This window comes from Trachypithecus francoisi, unplaced genomic scaffold (assembly GCF_009764315.1).
Source record: "Trachypithecus francoisi isolate TF-2019V2 unplaced genomic scaffold, Tfra_2.0 Lachesis_group5, whole genome shotgun sequence".
In the NCBI taxonomy this organism is placed as follows: domain Eukaryota; kingdom Metazoa; phylum Chordata; class Mammalia; order Primates; family Cercopithecidae; genus Trachypithecus; species Trachypithecus francoisi.
In genome coordinates, this window is record NW_022681470.1 from 89,402,875 (window position 1) to 89,430,332 (window position 27,458).

The window sequence follows — 27,458 nt, forward strand, 5'->3', positions numbered from 1 at the left end:
CTATTTTCCACCAGTCAGATCTGCCACCCCCAGACCTGGTCCCTGGGAGTGTTCTCCTGGTCTAACTGGGAATGACTGTCTTTTTGCTCGGTTCAGACCCTACAACATCAGGATTTTTCAAAAGGAAACAAGCCAAGCAAAATTTGAATTGAGGAGATACAAAATTACAGACATTATGCTTAGATAAGTAGAGATTAAACAGTATAGCATCATTTTCTTGGTTCATATGCTCTAGGTCCTTCCTTTTGGTAATGGGTAGTTAGTTGCATGCCAGACCAGGCTACCCAGACCGCTAACTAAAGGCAGAGCAGGTCTTCAGGAACCTCTGTCCTTACCAGAGCCAGATTTTTGGCCTTTTATTGGACTGCAGGCCCCAGCATGTCCCCCCTGCTGTGATGCCCTTTGGGTCTGTAACTTTCTCTGCCCCCAGGGTTGTGCCATGGTCACTGGACACCTAGTGAAGAAAGTAGCTTCCTAAATGCCCCCAAAGATTCTGCCCTTGGGCTACAGACTGCCTTCCAGATGTCTCCCCTCTCCTCCTTGGCCTCTATGCCCTTGGACATCTGTGTTGCTGTTAACAGGCACTAATAAATATTAATGAAAAGAAATTTAAGTCCTACTTTTGCTACCGACCCATTTGTCTTTCCTTTGCATCATTTGCCTGGAGCATATGCACTAGCCAGTTATTAAAGTTAGACCAGCGTTTTTGGAGAAGTTCAACTTTACCTGTTGTTGTAGGTTAGTATCCAGGCCTAGTGTCTCCAGGGCCATGTGACCACCGTGGTGGATGTTTTCACTCAAAAGCTTCTCTGCCGCTGCCCAAATCCAGCTTTCTCTGCTTCAGAAGCATGGCCTCCTGTATGGCCTATAGGTGGATTTTTTTTTTTTTTTTTTTTTGAGATGGAGTCTCACTCTGTCGCCCAGGCTGGAGTGCAATGGCACGGTCTCAGCTCACTGCAACCTTCACCGCCCGGGTTCACACCATTCTTCTGCCTCAGCCTCCAGAGCAGCTGGGATGACAGGCCCCCACCACCATGCCCAGCTAAATTTTTGTATTTTTAGTAGAGACAGAGTTTCACCGTGTTAGCCAGGATGGTCTCGATCTCCTGACCTCGTGATCCGCCCACCTCGGCCTCCCAAAGTGCTGGGATTACAGGCGTGAGCCACCGTGCCCAGCCTATATGTGGACTTTTGTTTCTGGACAGAGGGATGTCCATACTTCTCAGCCTGTTGACTAAGCAGAGATAGCTGACTTCCCCTACCAAGTGGTTTTTAGAAATGTCTGGGAGCTTTTGAAAAATATAATGACCAGGCTCCACTTCCTGGATTGTGATTTAAATGGTCTGGGATGAGGCCCATGCGTGAATATGTTTCAAAAACTCCCAGGTGATTCTAAAATGTAGCTAGGCTCTGTGAGCACTGCCCTAACCCAATGGAATAACCAGGTTCGTCCTCACTTGGATTTTCAACTGCCTGGCACCACCGGGGCTCTCTAGTGACACATACAAGTCCCCCTTTTCCACACTTACCCCTTCACTCAGAAGAGGGTGAAACAATAGAAAACTGTTCCAAATACAGGAAAACAATGGCAAGGGAAAGAGGAGAGAGTCTTCCTGCTATCAGAGATGTGTCTGGGCAGTCAGGATTTGGTGTCTAAATACAGAGGGCTGAGGAAGCCAGCAGTTCTCTTCAGGTAAACTGGGAGGTCTCTGTAGAAGGTGTAGAATTTTAGGAGATGTTTGCATGATGGAAAGAGTTGCTAGGAGTAGAGAGGATGCCACATGTATGGTGGATCTTGGAAGAAAGCTAGAGGGAAGTGAGGAAATGAAGCAGTGTTGTAGGTACCTTTTGTTGGGGTATCAGTGACTTTAGGGGAGGAGAGCAGGTGAGAAATTCCTGCCTAAGATGATTTTACATTTCATTTTTTAAATTATGTTGAGAACAAAATTAGATGTTAGCTTAAGAAGGCCTATAAATGCATTTTTTTCTGAAATGCAAATGCATTTCATTTGAGTGCTTTCTAAGCCTTTCCTGTTGCCATTAGTGATTTTCTCCCTGATGTTACGGTCCATGAAGTATTTTTGTGGAAGAGCTTTCTAAGGGAAATTTGGAGAGGTGGATCAGGAAGAGAACTGAGAGATATCAGGATGAGCTCCTTCCTTCCTCCAGTAACCAGGGTGGAGTTAGCATGACACTTTACCGCATCTTTTACATTTCCAAGCATCGAGGGAGGGAGGGAGGCAGGAAAGGAAGGAAGGAAGCAAGGAAGAAGGCAGGCAGGCAGGAAGGAAGGAAGGAAGGAAGGAAGGAGAGAGAAGAAATCTCAGGATATACTGGAGAGGAGTTAAGCATTGTTATCAGGGAGAAGTAGGAACAACAATATCTCCCAGTGGGTGAAACTCTGGGTGTAAGACTGGCTACATAATTTTCAGGGCCCAGTGAAAATTAAGAATGTGTAGCTTGGGCAACATAATGAGACTTCATCTCTACAAATAATAAACAACAAATTAGCTGGGTGTGGTGGCACTCTCTTGTAGTCCCAGCTACTTGGGAGGCTGAGGTGGGAGAATCACTTGAGCCCAGGTGGTTGAGGCTGCGGTGAGCTATGATAGCACCACTGTGTTCCAGCCTGGGTGACAGAGCAAGAGAGTGTGGACTCCCTTGTTCAAAAATTCTTAAGACTTTCCAAACAGTGAAAGCAGAGCATCAAACCAAACTGGGGGCCTTTCTAAGCATGCCCATGACATCCAGTCATGCGACCCTGGAGCTAGTTCTCGCTGGGTGGGAGAAGTGGGGATGCATGGGCAGCAGTTTCTGGGGCTGATCTTTGAGTTACAAAATGGGGCTGGAGCACAGAGGGCTGCGGTCTCTGAGGCATGTCTACTGGAGGAGCCCACCCAGGAGGCTCCCCCACCACTTTTCCTGGCCTGGGTCAGCTCAGCTGAGTTCATTGCATTCCTGTTTCCTTCCCCCAGGGCTCAGAGAGAACAGATTGAGAAGGAGCGGCTGGAGGAGGAGAAAAAGGCCACAGGGCGCTTACAGCATGCCAACGAGCTCCGGCGCCAGGTGCGAGAGAACCAGCAGAAGCAGGTGCAGAACCGGATTGCCACCTTTGAGGAGGGCCGGCGCCTCAAAGAGGAGGCCCAGAAACGCCGTGAGCGCATCGATGACATCAAGAGGAAAAAGCTTGAAGAGCTGAGGTGCGCTGGAATCTCCTCCTTCCCCAGATCCTCTTCCCTCCCACAAAGAGATGGCACCACAGGCTGGAAAGCATGGGATTTGGGGGTGAAGGGCCATGGCAGAGATGCTCAGGGAGCATCCCCACCCAGGCCTCATCCCTCAGAAGGGGGCTCCAGCAGAAAGTCCTGGGATGGGGTCTTGCTGGCTCTCTGGGAGCTCCTTGGCAGGATGCTGGAGCCTTGGCATGAATGTATGTTTCGGTGGTGGATTATGAGAGCAGTGTTGGGGGATGCAGTCCTCCAGGTTCTGTAAACCCCATCCAGAGCCTGCTTCCTCCCGCCTCCTGTCTGGTCCAGCACCTTTCCTTATACCTGCCTGCATTTCCCCGGCAGAGCCACTGGCCTTCCCGAGAAGTACTGCATTGAAGCTGAGCGCAAAGCTAACATCCTACCAGCTACCTCTGTGAACTGAGGGGAGCCTTCGTGGCCCTCAGGATGCCTTCGGGGGACAGATTCTGCCCAGTTTCTGGGTGTCTGTAATTGCTGCTAACCTAGACATTTCATAGTTACAGATTAAATCTATTTGACTTCTCTAAGGAACAGCTTGGCTTTCTTGTGGGAATGTGGCTGCTACAAGGTACTGAAGTGGAGTAAAATAGGTTGTAGGGGACCTGAGTGTGGGTGGCGTGGTGCTGAGGGTAAGGGAATGGGAAGATGCTTCTATGATGCTTTCTTCTAAGCCAGGAGGTCACTTTGTCCTGGTGTCTCCTGGCCTTTTTGTGATTCCCTGGGATGTGAACCTTCAGCACAATCTTGTCTCTGCTCCACCCTGACGCCCAGTTCAGAAGCATTTCAGGGCATTGAGGCACAGCTACAGATGCCTCTCAGGGAGGGGCTGGGGCTTGGCCAGGTGGAGCTGGTGAAGGAGGCACCAGGGCCAGGTGAGGCAGGGCTCTTACTAGGATCACACCCATGACTCAGATCACATCTGTGGAGGGAGTGATGTTTGAACCTGGAGCTCACTGTGCCCGTCTCAGCTCTCTCCCACCAGAACCCTTTCAATTCCAGGCCATGCTGCAACACAGACACTGACCCATCCCCCACTAGGGCACACCGAGAGCCCTGCACTCCCCACCCTGCCAGTCCAGTCCCCTTACCTGAACTCAGCCCCTCCTGTGGCTGGGCTGTCCTCAGTCGACCTCACTCCCATAGGTGGGGCTCCCAAACAATTTTCATCTGTTTTCAATTTCTCTCACTTTGCCGCAAACTATACTTTAATCATTCATTCACTTATTCAGATACTTACTGAGTGCCTACTACATGCCAGGTACATTCCAGGCACTCACTGAGCACAACAGACCTCGCTGCCCCCTCAGAAGCCTCTCATTTATGTCAGTCTGCTCCTGTTTTCTCCCCGAGCTGCTTCCACCAAATTTCTTGTACCTTTGGAATCATCTCTGGCTTTTTGGCCTCTCACCTGGTTGTCAGGTGCTCCTTTGGGGCTGGACTGCTAGCTTCTAGGGATGGAGCCACATCCCTGTTTTTGTATGCCTAGCGGAAAGGGCTTTCCTCCAGCTGCTGTGATGATGAGGTCCCTCTCTATCCCTGGGGATGGTTTCATCTCTCAAATCCAGAACCCAGTCTTGCCTTCCTTGATGGGCCCTGCACTAGAGGGGGCAAGGAAGCTGCTGGGTGCGTCCTGGATGTTTACAACTCCAGGTTACGAGGGCCTCAGGCAAGAGTCCTCTTTTCATGGGACCCAGGGAGAGTCGGTAAGCTGTTTCCTGTGCTTCCTTTTCCTCTGGACAGCCACAGCTTCCCCAGGCGCCCTCTCCACCTTTCCCACCAGGAAAGATTGTTGCCCCGCCCCACCAGCTGTTTGGGAAAGAGGCTTTCTCACCGTCCCTGCTTGGCACCCCTAACTGCAACCCTCCTTCCTAGAGAAGCTGATGCCTTCCTCCCTAGGGGTCTTGGGAAGATGTGGTACCCAGCCTCGGATGGGAGAGAAGACATGGCAATGCCGCTGAGGATTCCGGGACTCGTCTGCAGTTGGCACACTGGCAAAGGTTCTCTCTGAGCATCACCTGTTGCTTAGCTGATGCTGCAGGGACCAGGGAACAAGGTTTTGCCTAGTTCAGGAGACACTCTTTCCCAGGAAAGCCAGAAAGAGCCTGGGTGCTTAGAGTTTGCCTAGTCTCACACCTAAGTCATCTATCTCAGAGCTGGAAAAAATGGGCCACTGTGAAGAAAGGATTGAGGAGAAAGGGGATTCCACACCCACTGCTAACTTCTGAGCCCACTTAGACAAAAATGGGCCAACACCACAGGTTGAAAGTAAGGCCAGTATTTGACCAGAGCTGCTGCTGGTGAAAATATAGGTCTTTGGGTCCTGGAAGATCCCAAAGCCTTACTAAAAGTGAGTGAGACTGTCTTGACTGGGCCTGGACACAAGGGCAGTTATAGGTTATGTAAATAAAGGCTGGCTTTGGAGAAGAGAGAATATAGCCGCTTCTGAGCAAATGAAGATGGTTTGGGAGAGAATCTCAGGGCTTTGCCCCAGGGTTGACCCTTCCACTCTCATCAGGAGTTCTCCATCTTGGAATTGGCCCATGAAGTGGAAGAGAGGTTCAATTTCTTCTCTTGGGATTCCTAAGAAGTCACACCCAGGCTTTCATGGGCTTCAGAACTAGTCTGAACCAGTAAGAAACTAGTTCTAAGATGCCTGACACTCTTGAGAGCCAGGCAGGCAGTTGGGATCTGAGGCCAGTCAACTACGTCTGGGCAATCTTTTATAAACCCTCTACCAATCTCATTCAGGAATGGCAGTGGGGATAATTACAGAGAAATCTCCAGGCGTCAAGTGGGGGCTGGTGGGGTTAGGCTGCATGATAGTAGTGGCAGACCCAGCAGGCACTGTGTGAGCTGAGCCTGCAGAGTAAGGCTAGGGCCTGGAGACAAAGAGAAAATGGGCATTCTTTTGAGGACTCTAGTGAGTTCCTAGGCTCAGTCTTGCTACTAGAGGTTGGACCTTCAGTGGGGGTGCTTTCTGCTGAGGAGGTTTCAGTTTTCTCCTTCTCATGCTCAAAGAGGGAGATGGTGAGCTCTGTGTACTCCCTAAGCCACTGAATCAACACAGGGCTATGTGAGAGGCTGTAAGAGATAAGTAGGAAGTGCAGTTTGCTGCATCATCTTTGTTAACATAAAGGCTTTTTTCTTAATTTCCAACACTGTTATTGACATTATTATATGGGCATCTGATCTTTTCATATGTACTTTTTACATTATTTTATGTATAAAGGTACATATTAACTTCCTGTGGACTTCCCAGCTCCCTGTCTTCTGCCTTGGGGGTCTTCCAGCCCTTATGATGTCAGACTGAACTAGTCCACTCTAGAGAATCCAGGGGTTGGGCTCCCTGCTGGGGCACTGAGTCAGATTTGCAGGCAGCTGCCTCCCAGGCATGTGCCTCCTGGCTCCTGGCTGGGATCTATGTCCCACCCGCCCACATGTGCCTGTTGCCCACACCACGTCCTGTTGTGGGTTGGAGGCGATCTCAGTACTTTCGTATCTGCTGCAGAAGTGGCTCTAGCTGGATGTGACTCAGCAGCTGCCCTGGTAGCTAAGCCATGCTGTCCCTTCCTCAGTGGGGTGCTGGGATGTCCTTTACTACCCCTGAAAGCCTCAGCACCCCCACCTGTGACTCAAGTCACAGCTGGACATGACTTGGTCTCAGTAAAAGCATTTGGATTAGGCTCAGATGAAAGGGGCTGAGAGAGTTCAAAGACAGACAGGGCTTTCAGGGTGAGGAAGAGTGACCGTGGTTTAGGTGATGGTGGAAGGAGACGCTGGAGCCTCAGACAAGAAGTCTGGATTTGTGGGCTGTGGAGACTCAGGGACAGTGAGCTCCTCACTGTTTCTCACCCTCTCTCCCTCTCCTCCTAACTGCTGCTTCTGCAAAGAGTGGGAGCCTGGTGGAGAACTGTGGAAGAAGCAGATGGCTCACTGCAGACCATAGGTCTCTTCCCTTCCTGGGCTGCTGCCTATGGCAACCTGCCTCCCCTACCAGACTCTGAGCTATGTCAGGGGAAATCATGCCAAGGTTACCTGGAAGGTCCTCATTTCTGACACCATAGAGTTATTCTTGATTTGTCTGGCTTAAATAGCTCAGACCTTCCCTCTGTCCTGTCCCCCAAACCTGTCCCCTCCCGGTTGGGACATTCTCCTTGAGGTGCAAGCTCCGTGTTTCTTTTTGAATTCTCACCCATGTCCTCTTAAGAAAGGGGTAGTCATCATCTCAATACTTTTTGATAACTTTGAGGCTGGACAGGAGTAGGGTTGAGATTTTAGAGGGTTTTCTCAGAAGACTCCCAGAAAGAAGAGTCAGAAGGGGGTGAATGGAAGTGGGGAGCAGAAGAGCTGGGCCTGGAAGAAACTGTCCAGAGCATGAGCTTTCCTGCATGGTCCCTGGGAAAGACTATCCCTGTGTAGTGGAGATGGGCACCATATCTTAGAATCTCAAAGCAGAAAGGGACCCCAAAGACCCTCTGATGCTTGAATATCCTTTGCAAACTCTAGTCAAGCGGTTGGACAATCTGAGCTTGTATATCCTGAGAGACAGGGCACTCACTACCTCAAAAGGCAACCCAAACCGTCTCAAATTAGCCCTGATGCCCAGAAGGTTCTTTTTTTTTTTTTTTTTTTTTTTTCTGAGACAGAGTCTTGCTCTGCCGCCCAGGCTGGAGTGCAGTGGCCGGATCTCAGCTCACTGCAAGCTCCGCCTCCCGGGTTTTACGCCATTCTCCTGCCTCAGCCTCCCGAGTAGCTGGGACTACAGGCGCCCGCCTCGATGCCCGGCTAGTTTTTTGTATTTTTTTTTAGTAGAGACGGGGTTTCACCGTATTAGCCAGGATGGTCTCGATCTCCTGACCTCATGATCCGCCCGTCTCGGCCTCCCAAAGTGCTGGGATTACAGGCTTGAGCCACCGCGCCCGGCCCAGAAGGTTCTTAATATTGAGTCAATGTGTCTTCCTGTGTATCCAACACGTGGACCGAGCTCTGCTCTTTGGGACCACACAAGGCAGGGTCAGACTCCTTTTACATGATATTTCTTCAGCTATCTCCTACCCTGGCTGCTATGCATCCTGACTCTGAGGGGAAATGCCTGTCATTCTAGAAACACAGGACTCTCCTGAGCATTTCAGGGAGAGGAGGAAACTGGGAGAATGGGGAATCTTCAAGTTTATCCCTTGGGCTGGGCCTGCTGCTCTCCTGCCAAGTAATACTTCTGCTGTCCCTGCAGCCCTAGCCGAACTCTGTTGCCTCTGAGCCCCACCCCTGTGGCACCACCTTCCCCTTGACTCCTTCTATCCTGGTGTCTAGGCAACAGGAAACAAACACAGAGGGCAGAGCAAGGATTGGTCAGGACGAACTTTGTGAGAAAGGCTCTGAATGAGACACACACCAGCTGCGGCTTCATACTGATGCCTGCCAGCTCCCACACACTTTCCTGGGCAACTGCCAGTGGATCAAGGCAGGCCTGGGGCCACCCTGCAGGTTGAGGGGGACCACAGTTCCCCTCTGTGGATATGTGTTTGGGGAATCCAGATGGCAAAATCAAAGGTAAGTTTTATTTCTACAAATTAAAAGGTCAAAGTCCCATTGGACCTGTGGATTAATTCATCACAAAGTTTCTTTCCCCATGAACAGATAGACTCATGGTTCAGGACGATCAATTTTAGTTGCTTAATCCACCTGAGGGCCTGGCTCTGATCCCTGTGAGGTGCTCTGGTGTTCTGGGTAGAAGGTCCCAAGAGGTTCTGTTCTGAAGGATCTTCCTTCCTCAGTCAAAAAATAATCATCAACTGTCACTCCTGGCTTTGCTCTTCTCAGGCCATGTCTGGCAGGGACCTGGCTTACTTACCAAGCCCAGAAATATTCCCCTGGCCACTTCTCTCCACCCCCTACTCCTTTCTCTGGCACGCTGTTGTTAGTTATCCTTCAGATCTCAGCTCAAACATCATTGCCACTAGGTCAGGATCCTTGCACGTATTACTGCAGCTTACCACATTGCAGGCTGGGAGCTATTTCCCTATCAGATGGGGTGCTGTGTAAGGATAGAGACTGAATCTTCTTAATTGCCATTTCCCCAGGGCCTAGCATAAAGCCCAGCTGTTTGCTGAATGAATGAAGGTTCTGTAGGATGTGGTTGATCTTGGCGAGGTGAAGATACCTTTATCTGCAAAGTCTCTTCGTTCTTCCTCAGATCTGTCATAGGAAATCACATACCCTTTTTTAAAAAAATTTTTTAATTTTTTATTTTTTATTTGAGACAGAGTCTCGCTCTGTCGCCCGGGCTGGAGTGCAGTGGCCGGATCTCAGCTCACTGCCAGCTCCGCCTCCCGGGTTTACACCATTCTCCTACCTCAGCCTCCCGAGTAGCTGGGACTACAGGCGCCCGCCACCTCGCCCGGCTAGTTTTTTTGTATTTTTTTTAGTAGAGATGGGGTTTCACCATGTTAGCCAGGATGGTCTCGATCTCCTGACCTCGTGATCCACCCATCTCGGCCTCCCAAAGTGCTGGGATTACAGGCTTGAGCCACCGCGCCCGGCCAGAAATCACATACCCTTTACAAGCGATTTCTTCTTGCCTCCACTCATTCTCTTGCTAACAGTTCAGTTGGTGGTATTCAATCACCTCCCTTTGCTCTTGTGCTTTGTTGATGTAGTGACAGCTCTGGCCACTCCTTTAATTGATGGGGACCATGTGTGTGCTGCTTGCTCTTCTGAGTCTGTCAGCTTCAGGACATTGCTTGATGGGAGAGATGTGGGCATATCCAGGTTCCTCCTAGAATCCCACTTCTTCTGAAGTGTACCAGTCAGAACCATTGAGGTTTGGGAAACCTGAGCAGGGGCTTGGGATGTCCCTGTGTCACCTGTGTTCACGACTCTTCCCTGCCAGCTTTGATCTGAGCCTTAGTCTCAAGCCCAACCCACACCCTTAAACTTAAACCCACATGTCGATCTCATCCCTCTCTGTAACCAGAACCCGATGCTGTCCCATCACCATCCATGCAACCTCTGAGCCCCCTGCCCTTCTCATGCAACCATGGCCTCACCTGGCAGACCTCCACCTCCAAATCGTCACTGAAAGCTGGGTGGACAGACAGCAGCTGCAAGGCTCCTTGGCTTCTCTGTGACTCTTTGCCTATCCATTGTCACTCACAGCTTCTGTTCCCAGAGTCTTACCTCAGAGGTTTCCTCTGTAGGACAACCCCTCCCTGGGTGCTGCAGGGTGAGCCCTGCGCTACATGGGGACTTGGGAGACGGGGGCTGAGCAGCTTGCTGACTGTGTAGGGAGGAGTTTAGAAAGAGTCAAATTGCAGTGCCAGCCAAGGCAGGGGTTGTGGGGAGCTTGATTGAGCCTGAGCCCAGGGAGTCTGGCGGCTAGTGAGAGGGGTTGGGGTGGGCAGGTCCAGGCAGGGAAGGGCAGGGCTTAGAGGGCTGGGGTGGAGTTGCTGTGAAAGGGACTTTGGAGGAAGAATAGGCTTTGGAGGAAAAGTAGGCAGCCCAAGCCCTCTGCCTGTCCTTCCCTGAAAGGTTCTGGGGCTGGGCTGCACTTCATACTGGAAGCAGTCTGTGGCCTTCTCTGAGATTTTGTCCAGCCTCTTCCTACCTCCTGTATCTCCCTGTTTACTCCTTTCTAGGCCTGTCTTTGATTTTCTGTTATTGTCTTAGAATAGAAGCAAATACCAGTCAAACCAGGGCCATTCTTCCCTGGAGAGTCATGGATTTCTCAGGAAAAAGCAGGGGGCCCTTTCGGAAATTTGTGTTGGTTCCCAGCTCGTGGCCTGGGCGCTCTGCCTCCTCTGTTTCCCTCTGAGTCTCTGGAAGGGCCATTTAGACGATGTGTCTTTCTGTCTGTCTCTGTCCCAGTCTCTGTCTTTGCCCCTTAACTCATCATTATCTCTCCCAATCTCTTTATTCTCTCTCTCTGGGGTCACAGGGGGAACCCCAGTAGTCTCCTTGACCAGACCTTTATAAAACTTGAAAAGGAAGTGGGTGGGGAAATGAGAGGTTTGGGGTGGAGACTGGCTGGGGAAAAATGAGTGGGAGGAGTTGGGATAGGGCTCTTCCTAAGAGTGGGGCCCTCTTCCACTGCTGAGGATACGGCCCAGAGAGAAATACAGACTGTGAGCTGGTCCCAGAGGGAGGGGACTGTGGGGCTGCGATATGTACTTTGGAAACTATGCTGACATCCCAATGCCTTCACCCCATCCACAGCCTCCCCACCACTGCCCTCCCCGAAAACCCTGCAGGGCTCAGGGTATAGGGCTAGAAGGCTGACAGCTTCTTTTACAGGATTCAAATTGCAAGGAGGTAGCAATTAAGCCTCAGAGAGTCAAGGGGGAACAACAATGGCACTCTGCCCTTTCAGGCTTTGAAAGACCCCCATGTGATGCCCCATAAAGTGGCTGTTCTAGGAGCATGTAGACTCTCAGTTTCTCCCAACTCCCATCTCCTGAGGACTCCAAATCGAGACCACCCTTCCTCCCCACTCAGTAAGACTCCCTCTGATGGACCCCATCTTCTAGTTCGGTTTGGTGTCAAAGCCCCACTCATTGTCAATAGCTTCCCACGTCTCCTCCCCAAATGCTTTTCCCGGAGCTTGGCCAGGTGGTGAGCTTTAGTAGTGGGGCAGGACTTCAGAGGGTCCATTCTGTATGGGATTGAATTGCCTCATACCCCTTAGATGGGCTTGTGTACGTTTGGCTTCCTCCAAGTCTTGGGACCCCAATCAACATGTGCTACTAGTAGTCTCCCGCACTAAGGGTTGAAAATTCTAGCCAAACCTGGATTTAGCAGATGGAGGCTGAAGTCTTTCTATATTAGAAATAAAACCTCGTCTTTGATCCCCACCAACTCCCGCTGCTTACGTGTCTTTAAACCATGTTCCAGTCCTAACCACAGCCTATTTCAACGTGAATCTCAAACTCAGTTCTAACCCAATGATAACCCCAATCCTAAATCAATCTAAACCCAGCATTTGATGTAGCCCTAACTGTATTTCCAGGCAGAGCTCTAAATGAAACTAAAACTCTATTCCTTATCGTAACACAACCCCAGCCCATAAACCTGAGCCTCAATTCTAGCTGTATTTCTAACCCTAATCCCAACCTTAACTCTAATCCCAGCCTCAGATCTGACCTCAACCTCATTCATAATTCAACTAATCCCAAACTTAACCCCAGCTCTAACATTAGCCCACATCCAGAACCCAATTAAATCCCAAGCCTGCACTGTAGTTTAGTGGAACCACAACCTTACTGCTTTCTCCTCAATCTCTCTGTTTGTAGTATCACCTGTTTTCCCTCCCACTCACCCTGACCTTCCATGGTTCTTGTTCATGAGTGGGTCTAGTAATCCACAGGATCACCAAGACAATTTTTTGGACACTCTGGACTGACACCCTGGGTACCTGGGTATCCCAGCTTAGGCACCAGCCACATTGGCTGAATCCCCATGTTTCTCAGGCCTTTGTTTCCCCATCTGTAAAATGGGGATAATGATCCCTGCTCTTCAAAGGGAGCAGGACAATCCCATAAACCTAAAAATAAATAAGGAAATAAAGATATTCATTGCGTACATCTGGTAGGTCTCAGAGCGCCCTGTTATTGTTGGGAGTTCGGGTGCAAGGGCTTGGAATGCAGAGATGCGTGGACTCCTTGCGTTTCCTTAATGTTCTGTCTTATTTTTCCTCAGAGGGGTGGGCCCTGGCAGCATCCCTGAGCCCCATAACTCTCCCCAACACTCTTCCTCCTCTGCCCTTTCTGTGCCCCATGGTAGGGATGAGGGCAGTCCCTGATTCCTTTGAGGGAGTCAAGCTATTGAATGGGGTCGCTCATGTCCTGACTCCCACCATGGAGTCCAGTGAGGCACAGGCCCATTCTGTCCCCCTCAGACAAGCCAACAAGGGCGGCCCTCCCCTTGCTCCCCATGCCTACCAGGACCCTCCCCACCCTAGCGCCAACTTACCCAGAACTGTGCTGGTTTAGTCAGCCCGATGACCAGTCCAGGTTATGAGGGTCCTTGGTCTCAAGGACCCAGTTAATACTGGGATTGCATTAACCCTCAAGACCTGGCCACTCTTTCTGGGCAGAGAAGCCAAGACACCAAGCAATCCCTCAAGAGGTTCACTCAGAGGGGCTTAGCCATGCTCACAGACACCCTGGCATGGACATCCTGCCTCCCTCCCACAGACACATTGCTGAGGGGTGCACACGCCTACACAGGCACCCCCTTCCCCGATCCTCTTGGCACTGTTCTCTCCAACACTCCCTCACTAGCTCATCAGTCACCTTACTCCTACCACACATCCTGGATCCCCCATAGCACCCCTGCTCCCAGGGGTCCCCTACACTTGGGGATGGCCTTGAGTCAGGTATGGGTGCGGAGGACATTTCCAGAGGGGACAGCTAGGAGGAGACGCTGTCCCTGCACATACCCCTTCTCTTCTCTTTCAGCTCAGGAGGCCTGACTCCATTTGAAAGGCCTGAAGCCTCGGGGGAAGGTGGGCTGGACATTCCTGGGGAACCCTATGCCCTGGGATCAGGATTAACTCTTCAGAGCCTGGCCACTCTTCCTCCCAAGCCTGGCTTCTCCTTCCTCTTCCCCACTTCCCCCAGGCAAGGAGGCAGCAAATGAGTGGTGAGCGGAGCCCTTGGAAGCTGTAAATGAGGTGACTGTTGTCCCCCTGAGGATGTGGCCAGGAGGAAGTGAAGTTTAACAGGTGCCTAATTACAAGTCCCGCTGGCTATCCTGTGCTACTCTTAGGACAGGGAAGAGCTTGGGTGAAGACTCAGTAATGCCCAGCTAGGCCACCCTGTCACCCCGCTAATTAGGGTTCCTGGGACTCCTCCCCAAGGCGGGGACCAGGCCCCCTCCCTCCCATAGAAATAACTCCGGCTGCTCCCCAGCTGGGCACTCATTGCACCTTCCTGCCACCCCGGGCCGTGTCTGGGCCCTCAGTTCCCCCCCCCACCCACCCCCTCACACCCACCACCAAGACCCCACGGGATATCCAGCCCAGGAGGAGGAAACACCGAGTCTAGAAACATGGGAGTTGGAGGAGCATTCCACCTTCTACTCGTGTGCCTGAGCCCAGGTACGGGGCTGGACAGAGGGCAGGGATAGCCAGCACGAAGCCAAGTGGACAGGAAAGGGGCAGTGAGGGCTCACAGCAGAGCCTGGGGCTGCCTGAGATGCCTGGCAGGGTGTTGTCTATCCTTGCCCTGCTGCAGCTGGGTGTGGGTATTGCCAGGGGACCTCTCCCCAGGAGACCCTGTGCCTGAGGTTCAGGGTGGGTGTCTGCGGTGTGGAGGTCTTTGAGTGGATCTTTATGTGTCCCCTGTTGGGCTCACACATGTGTGCAGGTGCCCTGCAAGCTCGTGCTGTGAATAGGAGGAGAGGGATTGATTGCCCTGCAGGAGCTGGAGGTGGGGTAGGAGAGAGGTGAGCACGGGCATTGGGTGAGGGCTCAGGAGGAGCTTGGGAAGGATCAATTTTCATCAGACTGTGTGCTATTCCCAGCGCTACTCCTTCTCTCCCAAGGCCAGGGCCAAAGGGCAGGGGAGTCACTTGCCTTGAAAGGGCGAGAGACTAAGGCTGGTGTAAGTCTGAGTGGTTGCTTCCATCATGGCCAGTGAGAGCTCAGGCCTGAGACCACAGCCCTGGGCACCCTGTGCTATGGGAGGGCAGTGCCCCACTCCAGGATGAGGCCTGAGGTTGGTGGGGATGGCAACTCCAGAGACTTCTCACCCCACCGGGACAGGTCCACAGGGCAGGGCTCAAGTTTGGACATTGTGGCTTCCTGCTCAGGTTGGGGCAAGTTCCACCAAGGGACATTCTATGCTGACATGGCTGGAAATGGCTGAGTCCCTCCTGCGGTCTGGATTTGGGATGAAGGGGCATGAAGGAGGAATGTGGGAAGGCAGGGCGACATTTTCAGCCTTTGTGTGAGCGTGAATGTGTATGTGAGTGTGTGGGTGTGTGTGCCTGTGTGGGAATGATGACATTTCTGGCAGGATAGCTGCAGCCCCTCTCTGTCTGGTGAGAGCAGGGCTGGCAAAGTCCACTTGGAGGCTCCAGCTGTGCTGTGGGGACCTGGACTTCCCCCTGTATGGTGTGTCAGTGGGTGTGTGAGGACAACTCAATGCTGGCTGCATTAACACATCAATACCCTCAGCTGGAGCTGCCTTTTCTCCCCTCCCTTACCTCCAGAGGGAGGGTCAGGAGTTCTGGAAGCACCTTGAATATTCAGAAAGAATTTACAAGCGGAGAGTAGGCACCACTATTAAGATGACACCCCATAAAGCATGGCCAGCTTTTGTAGGGGCAAAGAATCACCACTGTCCTCTTCCTTGGAGAGCCCATTGTGATTCCTCCATTCCTGTCTCTCCACAAGTCTCCCGTCCAGCTCTCTCTTCCACTTTGCCTTTCTTCCCTCTCTCCAGGCTCTCCTCTCTCATTCCCTATAGTACTTCCTTAGTGCTACAGCAAAAGGAATCAAGGTGAGACATTAGGAACAACCTCCCAAGGAGAGGGAGGGGTGAGAAAAGGCTGGAACCCTTGGGAGGAGGTTGAGAAGACTTCTAAGGAGAAAGAAAAGCCGGGTGAGGCTTCCTGGCCTGGGACAATTGAAGAAGCTCTCAGCCTGTTGCAGGGTGGAGGTGCTTTTCTTGCAGCCTGTCGCTCCCTCTCAAGCCCCTCTCCCAGAATGCTTACCCTTCTGCCTGGCGGGCTCCTATGGCATGGAGAGAGTCTTCCCTGCGTGGGTGCTTCCAGCAGTGTTTCTCCAGGGTGGAGCCTCTGCTCTCAGCCGAGTTCTGGTTCATCCCTGGCTTGTCTTGAGCCGCCTCAGGATCTGGCAGATGGCAGCAGGATCCTTATCTCAGGAATGAGCTGTTGTTCTCTTGGCCTGGAGCTGGTAGAGGCATCACCAGGTCCCGTTACAGCCCCAGCAGTCAGCCTGCCTGCTCTGGGTCACCTTGGAGTTTAGCTGGGTTAGGACAGAGCTGATGACCCAGCCAGTGTTCCTAGCGGGGAAGTTCAGGGATCCCTGAGGTGTTGAATGTGTCGAGAGGGCCCTTGCTGGCCTCTCTGGAGCCCGGCTAAGCCTTCCTGGCAGGGCTTCCATGGATATGTCTGGTCTTGAATGAACACACACAGGGACTATATGAACACACGGTGGGTGTGTCTTTTGAATTAATATGTTCTGCGTTTTTGTGCAGATTGTGTCTGTGTCTGTATGAATCTAATAGTGTTTGTGTGTGTAGGAAGATGGGGTCACATAGGTATGTATCTGCATTTTGAAGGCTTGTGACAGTGGGCCACGTATCAATTTGTTTGCCTGTGACGGTGTAATTGTGTGTGTGTACGTGTGAGATCTCTACATGTAAATGTGGTCCTGAGCCACAGAATGACAGAACAGAATGACTGCTGAGATCTGGGGCTGTGACTCCAGAAGACATATTGACTCAAAAAAGAACGCAGACAGAGAGTGTATAAGGCCTGGTGAGGGGCCTGCAGAGGCAGGGTTGCTGGAGACTGGGAGGTGGAGTGCAGAGTGTCCAGGGTGGGGTTCTGGCTACGCCCCCCCCACCTCCCCGGTCTTATCCCTCTCTAGGTCCAACCGGTTGGGGATAGGCCTGCTGGGGCTTCAGGGCAGGGAGGGACAAGAGCTCAGTCCCGAGCTCCTGGGTCCTGGGATCCCAGCTCCTCACCCAGGATTGCCTGCCACTGACTCAGTGGCAGGAGGGGCCTCACTGGGAGCCAGCTTGTGGGGGCGGCTGCATGTGAGCCACACAATCACATAAGAGGAAACACACACAGTCCACAATGCTGTGTAGTCAAGAAAGACTCACAATGTCCTACAGATAGCTGTGGCCATAGTTCCAGGTGCACACCATCACTCACTATCACACATGAACACAGTTAGGCTCCTGGTCATAGCTGTCCACTGTCATGCGCAAGCACACACTGTCACTTTTAAGCACTTACATAGCCTCACATGGTCACACATCACTGTACAAAACCACACAGAGGCATACAGCCACAGACACACACTGTCATACACAGATACACATAGACACACTTAGTCTTTGGCTTCTCAGGCTGGAGAGGAGTCCCAGAAGCCATTGTAACCACCCTGCTGCCCCTGGACTGGAGGAGTTCACTCAGCCCAGACAGAGCCCAGATAGGTGACATTTAATTAGCCAGGCTCCTCCATCAGAGCATTTAACAACTCTGTGTGTACTACATGCCTTCACACACACACAAACACATCCACACTATCATATAAATTATATAACCAGACACGCTACATGGTCATGTACATGAATATCCTCACAGTATACATAAACAGTCACAAATACTCATAAGCATACAATGTACATATGTGTACATATTCATACATGCATATAATCATATATACATACAAGCATACATAACAGCTACATATATAACAGCTATATGTACAGCTGTTATATGCCTATGACAATTCGTGCACACACACATACACACCCACTAAGAGCAGCCCTCCTTTTTATGAAAGCACCCCTGACCTCTGGGTGCAGCAAACAGAGAATATGAAGGGAAGGGCTGACACTGACTCCCCCTGAAGCCCTGGTTCTGCTCCTACCACCCCATCTTCTCTGCCCTCCCCCTAGCACTGCTGTCTGCTGTGCGGATCAACGGGGATGGACAGGAGGTCCTGTACCTGGCAGAAGGTGATAATGTGAGGCTGGGCTGCCCCTACGTCCTGGACCCTGAGGACTATGGTCCCAATGGGCTGGACATCGAGTGGATGCAGGTCAACTCAGACCCCGCCCACCACCGAGAGAACGTGGTGAGTGCTGGGCACAGGGATCTCCTTCTTCTGTGCTTCATGATGTCTACCTGTTGGACAGCCCAACATCCCAAGGGGAGAAGACTGACTTTGAACCTCCCCCAAGGCCTCTCAGGGAATGAGGCAATGGGGATGAGAGCTCTGCAATTGTGAATTAAGCTAGCCAGTCAGTCTATCTCCTCCCATCCCATTCTAAAGGGAAGATAAGGTGTAGTCTCTGCCTTCAAAAAGTTCCCAGTCTGACCATATATTTTTCCAAGTGCTTGATCTCACCTGATCTCACCAGTTCCGTAAGAGGTCAGTGGCTCAGTCATCCTTATTCTCATTTTTTCAGCTGAGAAAACAGAGTCTCAGAGAAGTTCAGTGAATTGCCCAAAGCAGCCAACCCACATGGCCCTCCTTGGCCCTGCCTGTTTCACCACCTGTTTTCCTCTTCTCTTCACAGTTCCTTAGTTATCAGGACAAGAGGATCAACCATGGCAACCTTCCCCATCTGCAGCAGAGGGTCCGCTTTGCAGCCTCAGACCCAAGCCAGTACGATGCCTCCATCAACCTCATGAATCTGCAGGTATCTGATACAGCCACCTATGAGTGCCGGGTGAAGAAGACCACCATGGCCACCCGGAAGGTCATTGTTACTGTCCAAGGTATGGCCAGACTCCTCTGAGCTCCTCTTTCCCTAGCTTCAGAGCCAAGGGCAGCTTGGCCCCCTTGAGCCTGGCTCTGTCTCTTGGCTGGGCCCTGGCTTACAATTGTCTGCCTCCTTGCAGCACGACCTGCAGTGCCCATGTGCTGGACTGAGGGCCACATGACACATGGCAATGATGTGGTGCTGAAGTGCTATGCCAATGGGGGCTCCCAGCCCCTGTCCTACAAGTGGGCCAAGATCAGTGGGCACCATTACCCCTATCGAGCTGGGTCTTACACCTCCCAGCACAGCTACCACTCTGAGTTGTCCTACCAGGAGTCCTTCCACAGCTCCATAAACCAAGGTGAGAGGGCACTGGGCGAGGGTAGTCTGGGGATGAATGGAAGATCGGGGACTCTGGGATCTGTTGGGGTTTCCTTGGGTTATCAGTGCCATCAAATCCCCTGTGGGCGACCCTCCCTCTGGGCCTATCCCAGCAGCTGCTTTTTTTTCTTTTTTTTTTTGAGACGGAGTTTCGCTCTTGTTGCCCAAACTGGAGTGCAATGGCGTGATCTTGGCTCACTCCAACCTCTGCCTCCCAGGTTCAAGTGATTCTTCTGCCTCAGCCTCCTGAGTAGCTGGGATTATAGGCATGTGCCACCATAACCAGCTAATTTTTTGTATTTTTAGTAGAAATGAGGTTTCACCATTTTAGCCAGGCTGGTCTCAAACTCCTGACCTCAGGTGATCCGCCCACCTCAGCCTCCCAAAGTGCTAGGATTACAGGTGTGAGCCACTGTGCCTGGCCCAGCAGCTGCTATTGAGAGGAGATGATAAGGCAAATGTGGAGAGTCAGTCAAAAGTACTATGGTGAATTTGGAGGGAGCATGGTCTCAGACAGAGCTGGGCTTGAATCCTGGCTGGGACACTGACTGGCTCCAAGTCTAAGGCAAGTGGCTTACCCTCCCTGTGCCTTAATTTCTTCATATATGGAAAGGGAATACTAATATATACCTTTCATGGGCATGAAAGGATTAAATGGGGGAGGTGGGTAAAGCTCCCAGGACATAGAGAAGCTGACAATATTGAGTCACACAAAGAATAATAGAGCTAGGAGGAACCTTAGAGTTCTTCTTCCCCTGGCTTCCCCTGTCCTCACTGTACAAAGGAGGAGACCAAGGCTCAGAGAGAGGATGTATTTCCCTAAGGTCAGAGTGAATTAATGGTGTCTCTGTCTTGCTGCTGGGAGAGAGGTCCTTTCTTGCATCTCTTTCACAGCAGGGGGAAGGTGACTCACCTGGAGAGTGGAGTGTGTGTCTGTGTGTGTGTGTGTGTGGGCGTACACACATGCATAAGCCTTCCCTTCTTCCGGAGTGGGTGTCCCATCCCCTACCCCACAGGGACTGAGGTTGGGGTGTGAGCTCTGAGACCAGGTCTTTCTCCACTTCACTTTCAGGCCTGAACAACGGGGACCTGGTGTTGAAAGATATCTCCAGAGCAGACGATGGGCTGTATCAGTGCACAGTGGCCAACAACGTGGGCTACAGTGTTTGTGTGGTGGAGGTAAAGGTCTCAGGTAGGTGCAGCTGTCTTGAGGGCTGGGTGGTTGGGAGGGTTGAACTGAAGGAGGCTGGGCTCTGGTTTGGAGCCTCAGCTGCTTCTGCCTTTCCATTGCCATCCATTTGCCAATAGGGGCTCCCAGCCCCTCTCCTACAAGTGGGCCAAGGTCAGTGGGTACAATTACCCCTACTGAGCTGGGTCTTACCTCTCCCAGCACAGCTTTCACTCTGAGCTCTAGAGCCCAGAGCAGCTGGAAGCCCTGGGAGAAGCATGCTGACACAAGGGGTTAACTTGTATCTCCCCATATCTTCCCCACTGGGTGTCCCAGGGTTAAAAGTCCCCCTGGGTCCCTCTCTTTCTTTCCCACTAGCCTGTACCCTGGCACCTCCTGGTGCTGGTCCCTCAGGCACCTGCCAGGCTGTGAGAAAGCCTGACCTGCCTCCACTTCTCTCCACAGACTCCCGGCGTATAGGTGTGATCATCGGCGCCATCCTGGGCTCTCTGCTCGCGCTGGGCTGCCTGGCCGTAGGCATTTGGGGGCTCGTCTGCTGCTGCTGCGGGGGCTCCGGGGCTGGCGGCGCCCGCGGTGCCTTCGGCTACGGCAACGGCGGCGGGGTCGGCGGAGGGGCCTGCGGCGACTTGGCTAGTGAGATCAGGTAAAACCTGATGCATGCTGCATGTTGCTGTGCGGCAGGGAACCGGCGCCCTGCCCACCTCACTCCTGCCTGCCACCGGCCGGCTGGGCCCCCCACCCCAACCCTGCCCGCCATCGCCACGGAGTGCTGGGACTGCGGCATGTCGACCTGCCACCCAACGCATGGCTTTTCCCTCCCCTTCCCACCCCAGTCTTCACCTCTGCTCCCTGCCTTCCATTTCCCTCCTGTCTACGCACCTGTCTGTCTTGTCTAGACTGTAAGCTCCTGGAGGGCAGGGCCAATGTTTTTTCACATTTCCCCTGTACTGCGCCGGTGAGAACTCTGACATGATTATTTAAGATGAACTAATAATAAGAATAGTGCTAATAACTTATATTAGAAGCAAACTAGAAATAAAAATAGAACAAGTCTAGTAGTGCTAATGATTGCAATGCCTCGGGGATGGAAGGAAAGACGGAGAAGACTGAGGGGCAGGATGTGAGAAAGAGAGAGATTGCTCGTGCAAGGTCAGGGTTAGCTAAGGAAAGATGAAGAGGAAAAGCAGCTCCTTCTGGATCTCTATTTGAAGCGGTCGGCCTGCGAAACATCAGAAAGGGATTGGCGGGGCCTGGAGGGGACTGCCTGCGGGGCTGTCCAGATACCCGTGCACAAGCCCTGTCTGGAGGATGGGGATGTTGGCCCCGGGACCGCTGCAGGGTCGGCGACCCAGGAAGGGGCACAAAAGAGAGTAGGTCGAGGCCGAGGGAGAGAGGAAGGCAGGTGGAGAGAGGCGAGGGCAGGTGGAGGGAGGCGCGGGAGACGAGAGGTTGCCAAGAGCCCCCGGCTCTGCCCAGGCCGTGCCCACGCCGCGCCGCGGAGCAGCCCGCTCACCCGCCCGCCTGTTGTTTTCCACAGAGAGGACGCCGTGGCGCCCGGGTGCAAGGCCAGCGGGCGCGGCAGCCGCGTCACCCACCTCCTGGGGTACCCGACGCAGAACGTCAGCCGCTCCCTGCGCCGCAAGTACGCGCCTCCGCCCTGCGGTGGCCCCGAGAACGTGGCCTTGGCGCCCTGCACCGCCGCCGCCGCCTGCGAAGCGGGCCCCTCCCCGGTCTACGTCAAGGTCAAGAGCGCGGAGCCGGCCGACTGCGCCGAGGGGCCGGTGCAGTGCAAGAACGGCCTCCTGGTGTGAGCGCGCGCGCCGGGCCGGGCTGCGCCCCGGCCGGGAGGAGGGCGCGGGGCTCTCTGTCCGCAGCTGGGGACACGTCGGGCCTGGGGCTGACCTCGCTCGCCCCAGGCTGCCAGGCGGCTGGGGGTGAAGGTATTTCCCTAAGGAAATGCGTAGGGAGGCAGAGCCTCCTCCCCAAAAGTGGGAGGGGGCGGACGAGGGCGGAGGAAGGCGATCCCGAGCCTTCTCCGCACCCCTGGGAACGAAGGTTCAGGGGAGAGGGAGGGAGGAGGCTGAGTGTCCTAGAGCGGCTGAGGCCGGAGGCCCGGTGTCCCCAGCCTAAGCAGAGGGCCCCGGGGGCCGGGTGGGTGGGGGTCTGTCTGGACGAATTGTCCTGTGTGTGAGGTTTGAGCTCTGAGGCAGCAGTCTTAGCACAATAAAGAAACATTGAGACGGGAGTCCGAAGTGGCTGTCCGCGTTCCACGGAGGTTGGGCACGGGGTGGCTAGCCCTGCCCAGGGCCCTGGAGGGTTGCTTCTGTCGCTCCACCTCGACCCCGCCCCTCTCCTCCCTCCTGCTTAGATACCTGGCAGTCAGAGGTGGAAGGGGCCATCCAGTGCCACTCCTTTCAACAACAGACAAAGTGCAGGTAAAAGGAAAACAAAGACAAAAAGAATTAGCTCAGAATCTCTATGACCGTAAAATAAACTATTTGAGGAACTGGCAAGGTGCAATACACTTGCCATTTCTAAATATTCAAAGTTTACACATGTCAAGATTTTCTATTGAGAATAATGTGCTCTGAAGGTCCAGGGAGTCTTTGTATGTTGTTGAAAGCTAAAAGGAAACTAGTCCTTGGATCACAGAAGGCACAGGCACCCGGTGAAACAGAAACAAGGACAAGTGAAAATAAGACAACTACCTGTTATATTAAAAAAGCTAAGTGCCACAGTTCTAGGGTGCTGGGTGAAGTGCAGGAAGGAGGGGGAATAATATTTATATAGTGAATATTATGGAACTCGGAGAGTATGGTAAGTCCCTTCACCTAGATGCTGCTGGTGTTTTAGAACAATTATTTGTGTGTGTGTGTGTGTGTGTGTGTGTGTGTTTCACTTGTCTACAGTTGGTCAACTTGTGCAGAGCCCATCCACAGGAAATGTTTGAGAAATACCAAGTGCATGAATGTGGCAGCATTACTTTATGCTAGCAAAAAAAAGTTTTTAGATATTTTACAGTTACTACCTTATAATAGAATATTCTGTGGTTAGAATCTAGGCCTTTCTGAGATCCAGCTCCACACTCTTACACCCTGAAGTAGTCAGCCACTCCTAAATAGGGATTAATTGAGCTATTCAGTATTTACCAGCATTTGTTTTGTTAAACACCTTGTCGTGATATTTACAATGTATTTTGGGGGATGTTTTAGTCATTTTTGGTTCAAAAGTGGAAATCAATAAGCACTGTTTTTGTTAATAGGCATGAGATGTCCTCTCTTGTTTAGCGAGATGGGGAGTGCTTAATTGAAGAGTAATGTTTGAGATAAAGTTCCAAGGATATATTTGCTAAGCAAACAGTAAGTAAAGTGGGCAGTGTTATAGATGTTCCTTTGTTGATAAAGGTACCAGGTGGTCACACAGCAATGAGGGGCATGCAGACAAGTAGACAAGCTCTACTAATCCTTCTTTGTTTGACATCATCTCTGTTGGGCATTGGAATCTACTTTCCTAATGTAATTCCCACTTGCCTATGATTTAAGAATTTCTAATATGGGATAGAAATGATTAATAGGAGAAGCTTGGCTGGATTAATTTCCTGTGCTGAGCAAGATTAAACTTAAGAAAACAGTTAGGTCCATCCTAAATGCCCAAGATTTAAGAAGGAACCTCATAGTTCAACTGGTGTTTGATGAATGTGAATGATTTTGTATTTGATGAGCTCATGAGGACAACATAGTGACGCAGGGGAGTAGGTGTTTGTATATCTGAATTGTCTGGGCTATCTGTTTCTCATTTTATATGTAATTTATTTGTATAACTATTTATAGAGTTCATTTTAGTTAGATTATTTGTGCTTTGGTAGCAAAAATATATTTGAAAGGGTAAGTTCTTGAAGTCAGCAGTTTCATGTCTGCTATGAGACATGTATCAGGGAAAGTAGTGTGGGTTCTATTATTTTCATGCCAAAACTTGGATGGTGTTACCTTACCACTTTGGTCCCTTGTTTCAGGGATGTTAGAACTTAGCTTAGACCTCCCTCAGAATCCTTTTGGACTTTGGGCTTCGTTTGTTTGGCCTGCCTTGATTTTATGTGGTCGTCCTTCTTGATTCTTTCATACTATTTGTTTACACTTAACTCTGGAATATTTTGGCGGTTGTTTTCAATGTACTCTAGGTCTTTAAATTGGTTTGTAATGAATTATTGAGGAGAATAGCAAGTTGTTGACATTATATCTGACTGTAGTAACATTAGAATATTTCCATTTCAATTTGTTGGGCAATTTGCTTGTGAAAATATAGGATGTTATATTTAGTTCTACCAAAACCAGGATCTCAATATTATTCTTCTGGCAGGTTGCTCTGTGTTTGTGTGTGTGTGTGTGTGTGTGTGTCTGTCTGTCTGTCTGTCTTTGATTTTTTCCCTTCATATTTTCCCCTTAATTCCGTGTCAGTCAATACTGTCACTGTTTCACATCCATTGTCACATAAAACTAGTCATCTCATTCTCCCAGGCCCCCTGTCCTTGGGAAGGGATGTGCAGTCTGCAGATATTAGTGATTTTACTTAGTTGCATGAGTTGCTGGGAAAGGCCTTGGCTGGATTTATAATGATCTGTGTTTACTGAGCATGATGAAGTAAAGTTCAATATGATTACTCTAAAGTCTGACTAAAAAATAATCCTGCTCCTTCACTATACAGATAGGGAAACTGAGGCCCCTCAGGCTGGACTTTAAATCCCCAATTCTACTTTTCCATTTTATTCTAGAAGGTCAGATGAGAGGAAACAGGGCTGTGTCATGGATGACCTCTAAATGTTCCCTGACCATTCTTAGCATCCTTCTTTCTCTTCCCCTCATTGACCTATTCCTGACTTCTTTTATCTCTTTCAGATGTATGTCTTCTTTCTTAATAGCCAGGAAGGGTTTCAGAGTCATACTCTCTGGTGTAGAAAGACCTTCAAGGCCAGCTAGCCCAGCTCCCCCTTTTGGTGGGAAGGGGATTGGCATTTATTGAGCACCTATTAAGTGTTAGGTGCTTTTCGATTTTTTGTCTTATTTATTCCTTACTTTAGTCCTATGAGGTTGTGTATTATCCCCATTATACAGATGAATAAACTGAGCCTCAGAGGGATTAGGTATCTTGACCAAGGCAACAAAGATAATAAAGATAATTCAGGATTTGATCTAGGCGTGTTTGGTTCCAGGACAGCAGGCTGTTTCTCTGGTATTTGAATTCCTTCTATAGCATTCCTGACAAAGGGTATTCAACCTCTTCTTGACAACCTCCAGTGGCAGCTCACTACCTTCCAAGGCAGGCCACTTGGCCTCTCACTGTCAATATTCAACAGAACATTTCTCTGGAACCCGGTTTTTGTCCCCATATAGCTTTTATCGCTTGATCCAAGTTCTACTCTTAGGGACCCCAGAGCATTGTATTTCTAATTCAGCTGCCTCTAGTGGACAAAGTGGTTGTGCTCCATACAGGATGGCTGCAACAGGAACACAGCTGGACACTTGTCTGGTCTAGTTGGTGGGAGGTGTTCAGAAGAGCACAGTACTTCAAGGTTGCTTCGTTCTGCTTTCCTTTCCCCAGCTGCCTGCTTGTTGAGAGCCCAGCCTCTTTCTTCTTTCTTTGTCTCTTTTCTTTTGAGGAGAAGCTAGTCTTCCTCATTTTTCCTGCTCCTATTCTAGGGCCACAGGAGGTGTGGGGTGTGCATGGGCCTCAAAGTGTCTTTAGGAAGCCCCCAAACCCTTGTTAGTAACACATAACTAGGAAACCCTCAAGATGCCTTGGGTATTTGCAAAGGGGTGATGGCATTGCCAACTCTGCTTTTATAGAGCTTGCTGGGAGATATGAGAGACAGTAATGAGGCAAAAGGAACCGGAGACAACTGTCCTGGGGGTGGGAAGGTGGGGAGTTCTTGGAAATGGGAAGGAAAGGACATTAAATAAGGAGAAGAGCAGGGAACTCCAGGAACCATTCATCCCTTCATTTATTTGGTCATATTTATGAGCACTTATAAGATGACTTGTCATAGATGAAGAGATCTTCAGCAGGACACTGTGCCTGGCATACTTTTGCCCTAAGGCAGGGGATGATATAGGATGACGTGGGGAGGGTGCTCCCAGTCTGAGGAGCTTCCAGCTCAGCTTCCTGCAAGGTGCTGAGGGACAGAGGCAGCCAGCTGGCTATGCAGGTTGTTGAATGATATCATCTTCCCCATTCCAGGAGCAAGGAAGCCATGATCAGACTTAGCCTCCATTTGGGGGGTGGGACCAGTGAGGCTCTGGCAAGAAAGGCTCACTAAAAAGCAGCAAGAGAGATTTTAGAGAGACTCTGAGAACAACTTGCTGTTAGGGTGAGTCAACAGGGAAGGTAGAGAGTTCCTAAATCCAATGCTGAGATCACAGTACTTACTTACAGTAACTGTACTTGTGACTGTAAGTCAGTCACTGTACTTGTGACTGACAGTCACTGTACTTACCACCCCAAGAGAATAAGGGAGGGAAGTTTCTGTTTCAACAATTTTGCTTCAGGGACACCTTGGTGTTTTTTGTTCATTTCTCCTGCATGAAACCTTGTTCAGTGCTGGAAGAGAGCACTTGTGGTGACATATGTTCAACAGTGGCTTTGGGAGTAGGGTGTAGGGTGGGGTAGGGGCTGGGAAGCCCTGATTTATAGCCTTTGCTGATTTCCATGATGTCAATGCTTCCACTATGGCTGAATTCAAGCTACCAACACGATGTGACTGGCATGGAATTGGGAGAAATGTTTGGTAGCACATGATTGTATGGTATTTCCATGATACAGATACAATGGAGGAAGTAAATAACTTTAAGAGCTTAGGTAATAGTGTACCATAGTAAAGTCATCAGGAAGTGATGAATTTTGAGTACTTATCAACTTTGTTTTAATATCATTTAGTTATAAATGTATGTAATTTACTTTTAAATAATGGCTGCATTTAACAATTGGCTTGGAAAAGTTAGGTGGACCGTGTCACCGCAGGCAAGCAGAAGGCTGGGTTCACAAGTGTTGCCTCAAGAATGGAAATCTCAAGTACATCTTGATTTTTCTCTATTTTTCTAGAGAGATGCAAACAGCACAAAGTTATGCTACTTCTATTAAATACTACCTAAATTGTCCTCATCCTACTTCCTAGTTCCACCTTTT

The 27,458-nt window shown here is 50.8% G+C and overlaps 2 protein-coding genes and 1 non-coding gene across 11 annotated transcripts in view; all 3 read left to right on the plus strand.

Annotated features, from left to right (window-relative positions):
• The window catches only part of CFAP45 (cilia and flagella associated protein 45), a 28,742-nt gene extending 24,967 nt beyond the window's left edge, over positions 1–3,775 (plus strand). For 6 of the 7 annotated variants that reach the window (XM_033195625.1, XM_033195630.1, XM_033195627.1 and 3 more), the window contains 2 exons: positions 2,976–3,200; positions 3,573–3,775. In XM_033195625.1, the coding sequence (XP_033051516.1) occupies positions 2,976–3,200; positions 3,573–3,651 (304 nt within the window). In that variant the 3' untranslated portion in view covers positions 3,652–3,775. The remainder of the gene's footprint in view (positions 1–2,975; positions 3,201–3,572) is intronic. The other variant, XM_033195624.1, reaches the window with a different exon arrangement.
• Positions 3,776–8,606: 4,831 nt separating this feature from the next.
• The window catches only part of VSIG8 (V-set and immunoglobulin domain containing 8), a 31,122-nt gene continuing 12,270 nt past the window's right edge, over positions 8,607–27,458 (plus strand). Inside the window, exons 1-7 of one of the 3 annotated variants that reach the window (XM_033195633.1) lie at positions 8,607–8,798; positions 17,903–18,081; positions 18,527–18,728; positions 18,852–19,073; positions 20,166–20,285; positions 20,727–20,925; positions 21,820–22,089. In XM_033195633.1, the coding sequence (XP_033051524.1) occupies positions 8,765–8,798; positions 17,903–18,081; positions 18,527–18,728; positions 18,852–19,073; positions 20,166–20,285; positions 20,727–20,925; positions 21,820–22,089 (1,226 nt within the window). In that variant the 5' untranslated portion in view covers positions 8,607–8,764. Of the gene's footprint in view, positions 8,799–14,163; positions 14,341–17,902; positions 18,082–18,526; positions 18,729–18,851; positions 19,074–20,165; positions 20,286–20,726; positions 20,926–21,819; positions 22,528–27,458 lie in introns of those variants that run through there. The other 2 variants (XM_033195634.1, XM_033195632.1) reach the window with 2 other exon arrangements.
• On the plus strand, positions 24,883–24,949 carry LOC117077067. The gene has a single exon (XR_004434652.1). It is a non-coding gene; the product is annotated as a small nucleolar RNA SNORD64 (small nucleolar RNA).